The sequence below is a fragment of the Gouania willdenowi genome, chromosome 1 (assembly GCF_900634775.1).
Source record: "Gouania willdenowi chromosome 1, fGouWil2.1, whole genome shotgun sequence".
NCBI classification, from domain to species: Eukaryota; Metazoa; Chordata; class Actinopteri; order Blenniiformes; family Gobiesocidae; genus Gouania; species Gouania willdenowi.
Window position 1 is genome coordinate 4,502,511 of NC_041044.1, and position 13,254 is coordinate 4,515,764.

Genomic DNA, 13,254 nt, shown 5'->3' on the forward strand with positions numbered 1-13,254 from the left:
GAAGATAAACTCTGTCACATTTTCCAAGGTATTTACACAGGTTCATTGTTTTTTTCGCCTTTCGTCTTCTTTCATCATCTCTCTTGTTGTTTCCTGGTTTGTTCCTGCTGCTGTCACTAATCTCGCAAGAACTGCCACTCAGGCCATTTCAGGTGGCAGTTCTGGCAAGGCTAGTGACGGCGTCCAGTTTAGTAAGGCATCTTTTAATTATTATTACATTAAAATACAGGATATTTACAGGAAAATACTAGTACAGAACGATGGTGGGAAAGAGGGGTAAAATACTGGAGTTTCCCGGCCAAAACCTGATACTTGACAGGTATGACAGTGACGTGTTCACACATCACCTTTTATTGGACAGCTCACTTTATAAGAGAAAAAATCCAACTGGCCCATTTGGAGCTGACTTTTTACAAAATGTGGAATAACAAGGGAGGAAAAAACAGAACGTTTTCTACTGTGACCCTCTGAATGAGGCTAAAGGAATGTATATCACTGTAGCAAAGCCATTATAAAGTGATTTTTTCCATAATACTGCCCTTTTAAAGTTGGTTTCCCTTCTGTTCTCATGAGTGTTCCTGTTTCACAGGCATGTAACCGTCACCAGCCGGTTCTACGGACCCCACAGATGACATCAGAGCAAACGCTTGCAGAGATGGAGCCAAACCTGTAGAACAGGATGGCGTGTGTAACAAAGTCAGCAAAGAAAAATGTCCTGAAGTAGAAGGATGAGGTAGCAGAAGATGTGCTGATTCTGCAGATTCATCCTCCTGTTTGTCTAAATCCTGATGAGGGAACGTCAGACTTTGGTCCTCCTGCTTCTCAGTCGACTCATAGTCATAATACAGCTGAATGGACCGTGTGCCAACACAAGCTGCACTGAGCAACGAGTCGGAACGGGCTTTAGTTTGTAGCTGCTGGTCGATGCTGTCGGCCTCCATGCTCTCCTCACTCACCTGTTCACTGGTGCACACACCTGAGTCCAGGCTTTGGAGTCGGAGAAGCTCAAGTCGTGGCCTCGGGGCTTTGTCAAGAACCAAAATCATCTGTCCTGACTCTTTGGAATGCAACTCCAAAGTCTCCACTTCAGTGCCGTCACACGCTGGGCTTTGTTCCTGGTCTTTGCTGACGACTGGTCCGTACGGTGAGTCTGACGGACATGGATCCAGGTTCCCATCAGCGTTAGAGGAAGTGGGAGACAGAGCGTAAAGCATGGAGTACGTGGGGTTGGAAAAGTGTCGCTCTCCCATGTCTGTGTTCAGTCTGCAGCAGGTGACAGCGTCTACTGGTGAAGTAACCTCCACTGACACGACCTCTGGCTGCAGGAAGGCCAGAAAGGACTCAGTGGGAAAAGGTGGATTCAGCCAACTCTGGAGATGAAAGTTTGGAGAAAAAGAGTTTATGTAAAGATCCTCACAAGGTGAAAATAACAAAAGTCACGTGTGAAATGTTTGATTTAAGATGATCAATGTGAGGTTTGGTCAATATTTAAGCTTTGAAATAATAGACTTGAATTTGATTCAAAAGGAATCGAGAAAATTTGAAAACAATATCACTTCACTCTCCCCCCAGAAGTAAAAATAAAATCAGTACAAATTTTAAATGAGATTCATCCATCAGGTGAATTCATAACTTTGTACTTTGAAATGAATTATTTAGTGCTTTGTGCAAATGAAGATGAAGATCTCGTCGTCTGGTTTGGAGATCCAGAGATGGATTTGTCAAACAGAATCAGTTACAGCAAGTTGTTCATTTTAATGATAATAATGTCACGTGCAATGTCAGTTAATTATGACAGCGTATTAGGCCCGCATTAAAAAGAAATCTTAGAATTACGAGATTAAAGTCGTAATATTTGTAGAATAAAGTCGTAAAGCCACTTCCTCCTTCACAATAAAAGAGGCTCTTTGCTCCTAATCAGTCTGGTTCTTTGGTTGAAACAAACGCAAACATCTGCAAAGTGTCTTTAAAGTCCTTAAAGTGATAACAGTGGTGATGATGGACCTAAAGGCTCAGTATTTCACCATGTGTGAACCCTAAACACAAATATAATCTCAATAATCCTCCACAAAGCACGAGTGACCACAACACAGATAACGCGTTTTGATTTCAATTTTATTCTCATAAAATTCAAACTTTCTTCTTGAAATATTACAACTTTAATCTCATAGTGTCCAGATTTTTTTTTATTTATTCTAATACGCTGTCATAATTCGTTCTTTAAAAAAAAAATACATAAATAAAAATAGACTTCTTTGATTTTGATTTTATTTGTTCATCTATTTAAATCCCTTTCTATAATCAACCAATTAAAATGACGTTTTATTTAAATGTCCATTTATTGTATCACATCTACATTATATACTGTATATCATGTATTTACTTGTATATTCATGTTCTGTTTTTATCATTATTATTATTATTATTATTATTATTATTATGCTCTGATCTTTAGTTCACAAAGAAAAGCTCACGGTGTTTGTAAGTGATTGCGAAGCTGCTGAGATGAATGTAAAGTCCTTCTCAGTTGGTTTTGATGTTTCCTACTTAATCCAGGTCCACTAAGACGCAGGTATTTGGGAATGGCTTGGATCACATAGACAAGGCGTGTCAAATGTGTTCTCGTTCAGGAGGGAAATACAGACCAGTTTGATCTCCAGTGGACCACAGAATTTATTGTGCCCTAGTTTCCACTTTCACATATAAATAATATAAAAAGTATGTAATGCACTGACAATATCCAAGCAATAGATATCATTGCCTGCAGAAACTTCCCTTAAAATGTCCAAGGTTGAATGAATTTGGGAAAATGTTCTGAAATAATTTGATTTTGGAATGATTGAGAGTTTCTTTAAAGAGTTTCTCTTTGTTATCGAAAACTTAACCCAGGGTTTTTCTACCTGGATCATTATAAACAGAGACAAACTCTCGAGTCAATTAGGAACTCCAAAAACCTGGTGCACATGTTTTCAAACTATTGGGAGGAAACTGAAAAAACCCTCTACACTCTTTTACATTTAGGGAGAACATGCAATCTACACATAGACAACGCTGTCAACACAAAACAGATCCAAGGAAAGCTAAAAGCAGAGTGGAAACTTTACACCAGACATGAGCAACTCTATGACAGTGGGGACCACAAAAATATGATTGCCACATGATCAACATTTATGTCAGCATTAGAATAATGAGTGATCTGAGCATTAATACGTTTTGGTTTTGTTGTTTTGTCAGTTTTTAGTCGTTTTGTGTGTTCTTTTTGTAATTTTGTTTTTATTTCTGTCATTTTCTGTATTTATGTTGTCGATTTGTGTGTTTTGGGGCCCTATGCTACAAATCTAGATAATTACATCCTGGATTAATCACCGTTAGCAGGCTTTTTTTATTCAAATGTTTTTTGTCTTTTTTTAATTGAATACTAAAGACACAAATCTACCTCCATCAGCTTTGGTTCTCACTTTACCCATTGATAATCACATGCACTGACCTCATTCACGTATGATTATCATCAGTGGATAATAATAATAATAATAATAATAATAATAATAATAATAATAATAATAATAATAATAATAATAGTAAAAATACCCCCGCAAGCCTGGAATAGGACAAAGCAGGTCAGAAAATGGATGGATGGATGGATGGATGGATGGATAATAATAATTAGAGATGTAACGATTCACTCAATTCCCGATACGATCCGATTCACGATACTGGGTTGACGATACGATTCTCTCACGATTTATTTTACAAAATGGGAATGTAGACAAATATTCCTTTATTTTTAATACTGTACTATTTTCCTTTTATTTTTCATTGTCAAAAGAATCCCTTGATAAACTATTGAGAACAATGCAATTTATGTAAAAATAAATCTTGAATGAAATAAATAAAGGAATAATACAAATGAAGAAGAAGCCTATTAATTTAAATTCTGGTTCTATAGTAAACAATGCAAAACTACATAAAAGTTCCTTTTCTTTTTAAAAGTGCAACTGAAAATGTATTTTGTGTCTTAACAATTGGACTTTAAAAAAAACAGTCTGCACTGTATTTACGTCAGATGTTTGTTTGTACCAGCAAAGGGCACTGGTAACCCAGTGGTCGGTTGGCATGCAGCTAATCTAGCAGTGAAGAAGAGATGCTATGCTAGCAGACAGAGCTAACAGAAAAACGTGACTTTCACAGATATTCAAGTAATATTACAGATATTCTTTCACTGCTAAAGGGGTAAAGAATCATTTATGAACATGTTTAAGAGTAGATGGCGGCCAGAAAGAAAGTAAAAGCAGATTCCGCCCACCACCTACACTTTTAGACGAGAAGGATATATAATTTAAAAAAGTACTGCGATTAAATTTTCAGCGCATCGATGTGAACCGTGATACCTATGAATCGCTTTTTAACTGCCTTACGATTAATCGTTACATTCCTAATGATGATACACTAATAATATTCACTCCACCCCACTATTGACCTGTAGGAGTCAGGGCAGAGGCAGTGAGAGGAGAGAGACTTCTACTGGAAAGGTCAGTAGGAGAGTAATGATTAGAAAGCGGAGAAAGGCCGCGTATGAGCCAAATTAGCCGTTTTTGTCACATATGTATCCAAATTTTAATCTGTGCAACTTCAAACTATTTGGGAACAAACAATGATTGTGTTGTGAACAAAAGTCAAGTCATTAGCCTTCATGTTTTAGTGCACTGCGTCGACTGCATTCCTGGCTGCGTAAAACAATGCGACAGAAAAGACTTCACAGTCATGTCTATCAAAAAAGATGAGCTTCAGCAACTCAGTCACAACAGAGCGATAGACAGATTTGCTGCCTTAAAAAACAGACGCATTCGTTGATTCGTCCATCCACAAAGTAACTTTCAATTATAGCTTTTTTTTGTTAATGCTGTTAACATACTGTTAGCTGGTGAAGAAGGCTCAGTAGCTGTATTTCCTGAGGAGGCTGAGGAAATTTGACATGCCACCAAAAGTCCTCACCAACCTCTACAGCTGCATCATTGAGTCCATCCTCACCAGCTGTATCACCGTGTGGTACGACAACACCAGTGCTATGGACCACAAACACCTGCAGAGAGTGGTGAAGACAGCATCTAAGATCACCAGGACTCCACCCCCCTCTCTGCAGAGCATTTACAAGTGCAGAGTTCACAGGAGAGCTGGTTCCATCATTAAAGACCCCACACACCCCCAACGCGGTCTGTTCACAGTTCTACCCTCAGGATGGAGGTACAGAAGTGTGAAATGCAGGACCACCAGACTGAGGAACTCCTTCTTTCCCTCTGCCATCAGACTCCTCAACAGCCAATAGGACTGGTTATGTTTCACTATGTACACTTTATATTTGACTTTTCTATCTTTTCCAGCGTGTACATATTTATATTTATCTTTATTACTTTTTAAATTATTATAATTATTGTTACTATACTTTTCTCTTTATTTGTTTTTTGTTTGTTTTGGGGTTTTTTGTGGCATCCAGTGTGGTGAGCAAAATAGAAATTTAATTGTACAGGGAAACACGTTTCTTTACTGTGCACATGATAATAAAGACTTTGAATCATGAATCTTGTTACTGTGTTTGTTGTTGTTCTACTACTGTATAAAAAACAAACTGAAATTATAATGAATAATTTCTCAATATATTTGTTAGTCGTTTGTAAAGTTTTGTGCTTGTGTGCTATGTTTGCTCATCCTTTGCATCTACTGGGGGCTAGCCCCCCCTGTCAATAAAACCTAGTGACGCCCTTGGTTGTGTTTCTCTTTGTCGTCATTTTGTGTATTTTAGAAAAACATTTTAATACTCCATTTTCCTGTCTATTTGTGTGTTTTGGGAGTTGTTTTGTGTATTATGTTTGTCTTTATATTCCTTCCAACTTCTTGAAATACAATTTTTGGGGGGATTTTAAAATTCAAAATCAGACTGAGTGCCTCATGTGGCCCCTGGGCCGCCAATGTCTGCTTCATACTATAGACTTCTCAAGTGGTTAAAGTTATTTTCAAAATATAGAGTTTACATTTGTTCACCAACATACAGTAAATACTATGATATCCCACAGTGCTTTCTGAAATTTAAACAGTTTGAATTAAAAAACCCAAATATTTAAAATATAAACCCTTCTTAAAATGCTCCTGAGCGGACAAAGATACGTACCTTTTGTAGAAAGGAATTTGCTGGGTTTGGTACAGGTGCTCCCTGAATCTTCTTTACCAGGTAAACCCTAAAGAATCAGAATCAGAATCAGAAGAGCTTTATTGACCAGGTACAGTTTAGAACAATACGAGGAATTTGACTTGGTAGTTGCAGTGAAAGAAGACACATCAACACACCGGAGCAGCCATTTGCGGCGCCCATATATTTAGGTGAAAAAGGGATCAACAACAGGAGGAGAGGAGGGGTGAGGGGAAAAAAAAATGCCAGTTTGAAACTGATTTCCCTAAACAGAGAAAGCAGTGTGAAACCAGGAAAAAAAAAACCGCCTCCGCAAACATAAATGTAGGCATGACACAGTCAAACAACTCGAGACAAGGCATGTGGGAAGGGTTGGGTGGGAGGTTGGCTGGGGGAGGGGGTCAGGTGGGAAGAACAGCAGGATTCCAGCCGTTTGGGGACATGGTGCTGCCAATGGGCGCTGCAAGATGGCCAACGAGGCATTTGAAGTTGAAGACCTGTAGCTGCGTTACTGACAACCAGATGACGTGTGGAAAAGTTCAGCATCAACAGTTCCAGGTGGGAATGTAGGGAAGGAGCGGGGGGAGGGAGTGGGGGTAAGAGCCGCCGTCTGCAGAAACTTCCTGGTGATAAGAGTTGGGACACCCTTGGCTTTAGCCTTGGCTAGCTGGGGAGCCGAAAGGGAAATAAGCAATGTGATTTGATACAGGCTATGTCAATTTCCAATAGCCTTCTGTCCTGGGTCTCTCTGCTGTAATCCAAGGAGTGGCCTAGTTTCCACTTCCAAGCCGGGTCTCCAACTTCTCCCAGTTGTTATCCATAACGCGTAGACGATCCAAAAGCAGCTCTTGCTTGCTTTTGATATCGATCAACACATGAGTCTGAGTGTTCAGAGCCCTGCTACATCCTTCAGAAATCACTGGCAGCTTTTCCAAAACAGTCACCAGCGTAGTACGGACTTTTCGATAGATTAGGAAGCCACCAGCTTCGATCAGCAGCATGCCTACTATCATTATTCCAATCATGTAGATGTCCTCCACGTCTTCCACAGAAAGGATGGACAGACACACAACTCGCCACTTGTTCCAAGGGTCAAGTGTGTATCCAGCCGCAAACGTCCTGCTTGGACATGGGGGTTCACCACCCCCGGTTCTTTTCATCAAAAAAATCTGATCGATTGCACTGAGAGACCAACTAATTAGTTCCATTATTCCGGTTTTGGATGAGTTACAGAGAGAGGCTCTTGTTAGGCTCACAAGACCAGACAAAGCAGCAGCTGGGAGAGAGATAAGAATGGAAGGGAGGGAGAAACAGAGAGTGCGACTGTCCTTGTCGAGAGAAGCAAGAAGAAAAGCACATCAGTGATGGTGAGTTTACAGCAGACATACACTTTATATACTTTAGTGTTCCTGCTTACCAGATGGTTTTGTCCTTCCTATGGAGAACCACGATCAGCATTAAGACAACCACTGCCACGCCCACCACAGTCATTTCCCAAAAACTCACAGCAAATGCTGAAAAACACAGAAATATGCATGCATGGAGCCCAAAGTTAAACCCCAACATGGACATCTGAGGACAACTAAAAATACACTCAAGGAAAACAAAAATATGCACAAAATCAACTCCCAAAACATGCAAAATAACAGGAAAGTGCATCAAAACACAACAAAAATGACTCCAAAAACCCCAACGGACAACAGACATGCACAAAATGACACCACAAACACATAATATGACAGAAAAATACAAAGAAAGGACAACAATTAAACAAAAAAGGACTCAAAAAACCCAAAACAGCAAAACATCACAAGAGACTGTAAAAGCACACCAAATGCAAATAAAATAACTACAAAAATACAGAATATAATCACACACCCTTTGTTGTTTCCTGCATTAATGCTCATGTTGGTCACTATTAATATTGATGATGTGATCTTCAGATCAGATACATCCACGCAACAGAACAAAGATTGTTTGTCAAATGAAAAATAACACAAGCATCTATTTAGAGCTAATAATCACTTTCTATTGTGTCATATTTATGATGTCTATTATTTAACACATCTGTGGGGATTGGATTGGTGCCTGCACTGCAGTAAATATAATCAGAGTGACAGTCCTGCACTAAGGAGATTATCACAGTTGAAGAACCATTTAATTATTTTAAGAGGTTTTGTTTTTATTGCTAAAACTTATTCTCTGTTTAATATTCTCTGCACTAAAAAACCGAGCCCTCATTACGAACATTAGCTGACTATTAGCACCTTCAGAATTATTCACCGTTTTTTAAAAGAGCTTGTAAATAAAGTGAACCACAGTAGAGGTGAAGATGAACATTTGTATTATTATTATTAGTAGTATTTTATCTTATTTTATTTTTCCACTGTAATGTGTGCACTTATATTTAATCCTTATTTAATTATCAGTCTATTGTAAGTTTTATTTTCTCTTTCTTTAGTGTTTATTCATTTCATTTGTATTATTTTTCAATTCTTCTGATTTTCCCATACGCGTAAGTCAGTAAAGTCAGGCACTATTCTCCCCCTGTACCTAAATCAGTCACTGCTCGACGCTGTGGGCTGAGCGGCCCAGAAATGTGGGCGTTCCCATTCAAATCTGGCCTTACGCCCATTCTCCGGGTGACCTTTTATGCGCTTCTGAACCTGGAATAAGTGCAGCACCCCGATATGGTAAAACGTTATATTGCATTAGCAGTTTGGACTTGGTTACAATTTGAGCTCCACAGACTCATAATATTGCAAAAGAGACACAGAAAGAATCTATTCAAAGTGACACTGTCACGCTGTCACTAATCAGCTCTGTGACTCTGACAGACGTCAGACTGATGTACAACTATTTTCACACAAGCCACAGTTTGATCCACAACAAGAGTAAATAACAAGTGAAACATAGCTAATCATTTCTGAATGTAGCAATGTAAGAAATTAATAAAATCAGGCTTTCCACACTAACGATCATTAATCTATAGTTAATATCAGGTGGAAAAAAAGAGGGATTTTTACTGTGGTTCGGACAGAAAAAATGCGGTTGAATCTGGTTGATTTACGTGTGGTGGGCGTGTCATGGAGCCTGGACCAGACAATAAGCGCAGGAGAGAAGCGCGTAACTGCAGGCGCGTAAAAAAGACACTTAAGTCCAGACGGGAGAATAGGGCCTTAAATGAATAATGTTTAAATGTATAAATGACTTGTTCTTTACTCGATCATGAGCTGTGTGCACACATACGGGCTTGAACAAATTGTCTTCATTTGGGTACAGGTCGAACGTTTATGGCCCGTTGTTAAACGTTTTATTTTTTTATCTGTGATTATTTCTTAAATGGCTGTAACAAAAGCAATTTCCCCCTGGGATTAATAAAGGAATTCTGATTCTGATATGTCCATATTTTGTAAACTAGGTCTTAAATTAAATTTTGTCAGGTCTTAAATTATGTATATTCATTGACCACTTGCTTTGTCACCCCCGTTTGTATTTAATTACTTGTTAAACTAACTAAAACTAAAAAAAAAACTAAAAAAAAAAAGGTTAGATCTGAAAAACAAAATAAACAAACCAAATTAAATTTCAAGAAGTATAATAATCCTGACACACACTCACTCACTCTATTGTATATACCAGAATTTCTCAAATGAATAGAAACTAGTATAGTGCCCGTCGGAGGTATGCATTCATGTAGGAGCTTAAGTAGAGTTAATTATGACCAAATGAGCATGTGTTTGAAGGTTGGATGTACAAAGAGGTGTACATACTCTGTAGTGTTATGAAGGGGTTTATTATTAATTACAGCGTGTGCGATTTCCCTGGTTTAATTCTATGGGCCATTAACATGATAAATGTGTTTGTTGTTTTTTTTTTTTTTACTTTTATATTTTTTGGTTTGGTGTATTTTTCTGTAATGTATGTTTTTTGGAGTCATTATGTGTATTTTTGTATCTTTCTGTTGTGTTTTTGTATAATTATAGTTTTTTGTTGCCATTGTAGTGTGATTCTGTTGTCATTTTGTGTATTTTTTTGTATAAATATTTAGCGACTGCTAAAAGTGGAACTGATTGTAGGCTTTTTGTTTTATCTATATACTGGATTATTCACTGAACGTAAAGATATTAACTGTGATATCAGCCTTTCGTCGCTGTGTTTGTTGTAGTGTTGTGTTCAAGACCACACTATCCGAGACCAAGACTTGCCCGAGACCAGAATGCACTGAGAACAAGACAAGACCAAGACTTTCGGGAGCCGAGACCGAGTCAAGACCAAGACCGAGACAAGCCGAGACCGAGACCAAGACCATAAACATTATTTTTTTCAATTTAAAAAAATCTATAAATAAATAAAATTATGACAAGGTTTAACAGTTAAATAACATTCTGTCTTTAATTTTAGTTTATTTTAAATACATTTGACGGACAAAAAAGGTGCCTGCAAAAAATTAACTAAAATATTAAAACTACTACTGCTACTGATAAATTCACAATTATTCTACATATTTGAAAACAAGATTTTTATGTCAGCTCAATGTACAGCAAGTGTTTAAAAGCATTTCTGCCAAGAAATAATGATTCTTGATTCTGATTCTTTGAGTTGTGCAGGTCAACAGGTCACAGAGTTCACAAGATCATTTTTTTGTTTGAAAAAAGCCTTTACACAGGTTATTGTTATTAATTCACTAAGTTGATATAGTTTAATTTGGTTGCTGTAATATAACTAGGATATTTAATTAACAAAGGTTTCCAACTGTAACTGTAAAAGTGAAACTTTCTGAAATAAAACTACAAACAAGTTGTCATCAGTGTAAAAAACATAGATCTACAGGTAGATGTGAAACTAAATAAAACAAACTCAAACCCTGGAACAGTCATGTAACAAATTAATCAATAGTTCTTGTTGAGAATTATTATTATTCTGGATACAGTGGAAACAGAAACTATAAAAATAATTATATTGTGAACCTGTTTATATTGTGGGGAACATATTATCTACATAAATGTAATTAGAGTCTGAAGCCACAAAAAAAACACCACTTTAAAAAGAAAATAGACTAATATAAGACCTCTTTACAGTTATTTGAGTCATTCTGTGCTAGTGCAACTCTGCGGCGATGACGCGCTGGTGACGACATAATCCAAGATGGCGGCGGCCCGGACTACAGCCGACATTATGTAATAAAGCCTTAAAAGACATGGATATTATGAAAAGAGTGGATGGACAGAGGCATAAACATGCAGACTTTCACACGGACACACACAGACTTATTAAACACACACAGACTTATTAAACACACACGGACTTATTAAACACACACAGACTTATTAAACACACACAGACTTATTAAACACACACAGACCTCAGTAAACACGGTAAACGGAACAGGCTTCACCAACCGGCTGGCACTAGGACCCAGAAGCAGAGTAAGTGCGTCCCCTATCCAGCCTTCACAGGCTGTAATATCATCAGTTTATCATTTTACCAGTTATTAGAGCTACTGTCTTTACCAGGGAGATAATATTTATTACTGGTGATTGTTTTCTGGAGTTTTACTGGGATTTTTACCGGTGAATAGTTCATTTGTCCCTTGCGCTCCGCGGTCCAAACTGACACCGTAGCCACACACGTATGAGTGTCACACACGTCACTCAGTCACATTAAGGAAGGTTGTGGTCATTATATGGGGTGGATTAAAGAATGAATAAAGGATTGTTTTATCCCGTTCTTCTCCGTGTTATTATCACATTATAAAAAAGTTTAATAATAGCAGGAATTAGTGCTGGTCTCGAACGGTCTTGACGGAAAATCCAGAGTCCGGGCAGCCCGAGTCCGAGACAAGACCGAGTCAAAATGCTTCAGAGTCCGAGACGAGACCGAGACCTTTAAAATTTGGTCTCGAGACCAAGACCGGTCTTGACCACCACAACACTAGTTTGTTGTACCTCGGAGGTAGTCTGAGAAGGAGGAGCTCACATTCTCACATTATTATAGGGTAGGAGGCGCCAGTATTGTCAGGAGGAGGAGTTTCCGCGTTATGATGTCACAACAAGAGAATAATCCAACTGGCCCGTTTGGTGCTGACTTTTGGCAAAATGTGGAATAACAAGGGAGGGAGGAAACAGAACTTTTTCTCCTGTGACCCTCTGAATGAGGCTAAAATAATGTATATCACTGTAGCAAAGCCATTATAAAGTGAATTTTTCATAATACTGCCCCTTTAACGTGAGTAAAGTGTGGCGTGACATGATGACTGTGTGCTCATTTACTTTTGTTGGAATCACAGGTCATGTGATGATTGTTACCTGTTGGTTGTCCTGATCTCCCAACTGGTGACACCCATGACACTGTTGGACTCCAGTCACTCCAGGTTCCCAGAAATCCTTCTTCATTGCTCTTCATTCGAACACGTGCCTCATACTTCTCACCCCTGATCAAATTTTGTTGTGGCAGGTCCACTTTGAACTCTCCATTATCCTGATGGTCTTGATTCTTTGAAGCATCCTGAAAGTAACAACATTTAAAACTTTACACACTGTCATTCATCTCACTTCCTCTCATGGGCATTGGACTAGGGCCAGTAAAGGGTACTGAGTACCCAGGGCTCATGGCAGGGGGGACCTCAGAAGTAATTTTTAATTATTTTTATTATATGTACGAAAATGCATTTAAAACAGTTTTAGATTGTTTATATTGGAATGTAAAAGGCCCTGTGTGAAAATAAGCTGGTTGTTAAGCACAGTTTTTCACTAAAAATAATGATTTATGCTGCATCTGGCCCTAGCTACCAACCCTGTTAAAACAGTGTAAATGGTACGACCCACAAGTGTTTTTGCTGCTGCTTTGGCAGGTAGTCTGAACTGTGGATGTGACAAGGAACGAGAGATAAACAGCTGCAGGAAAGCATGTTTTTCCTCAAGAAAGGAAAACCAGGCCAAAAACACAAAGAAAGAAAGGAGAGGGAGAGAAGGTGAAATGAGGGGAAGCAACTGCTACTCAATTCTTCAGAGATGAGCTTCAAAACACTCATCTTTTTTCGGCAATATATTATTTCAATTAAAATACCCCCG

General features: G+C 38.3%; 1 protein-coding gene across 2 annotated transcripts in view; it reads right to left on the minus strand.

Moving 5' to 3' along the window:
* Positions 1–367: 367 nt before the first annotated feature.
* The window catches only part of LOC114468425 (interleukin-4 receptor subunit alpha), a 29,678-nt gene continuing 16,791 nt past the window's right edge, over positions 368–13,254 (minus strand). The window contains exons 7-11 of one of the 2 annotated variants that reach the window (XM_028455320.1): positions 12,490–12,688; positions 7,599–7,695; positions 6,164–6,230; positions 5,029–5,080; positions 1,208–1,370 (exon numbers count right to left, since the gene is read on the minus strand). In XM_028455320.1, coding sequence (XP_028311121.1) covers positions 1,342–1,370; positions 5,029–5,080; positions 6,164–6,230; positions 7,599–7,695; positions 12,490–12,688 — 444 coding nt within the window. In that variant the 3' untranslated portion in view covers positions 1,208–1,341. Of the gene's footprint in view, positions 1,371–5,028; positions 5,081–6,163; positions 6,231–7,598; positions 7,696–12,489; positions 12,689–13,254 lie in introns of both variants that reach the window. The other variant, XM_028455311.1, reaches the window with a different exon arrangement.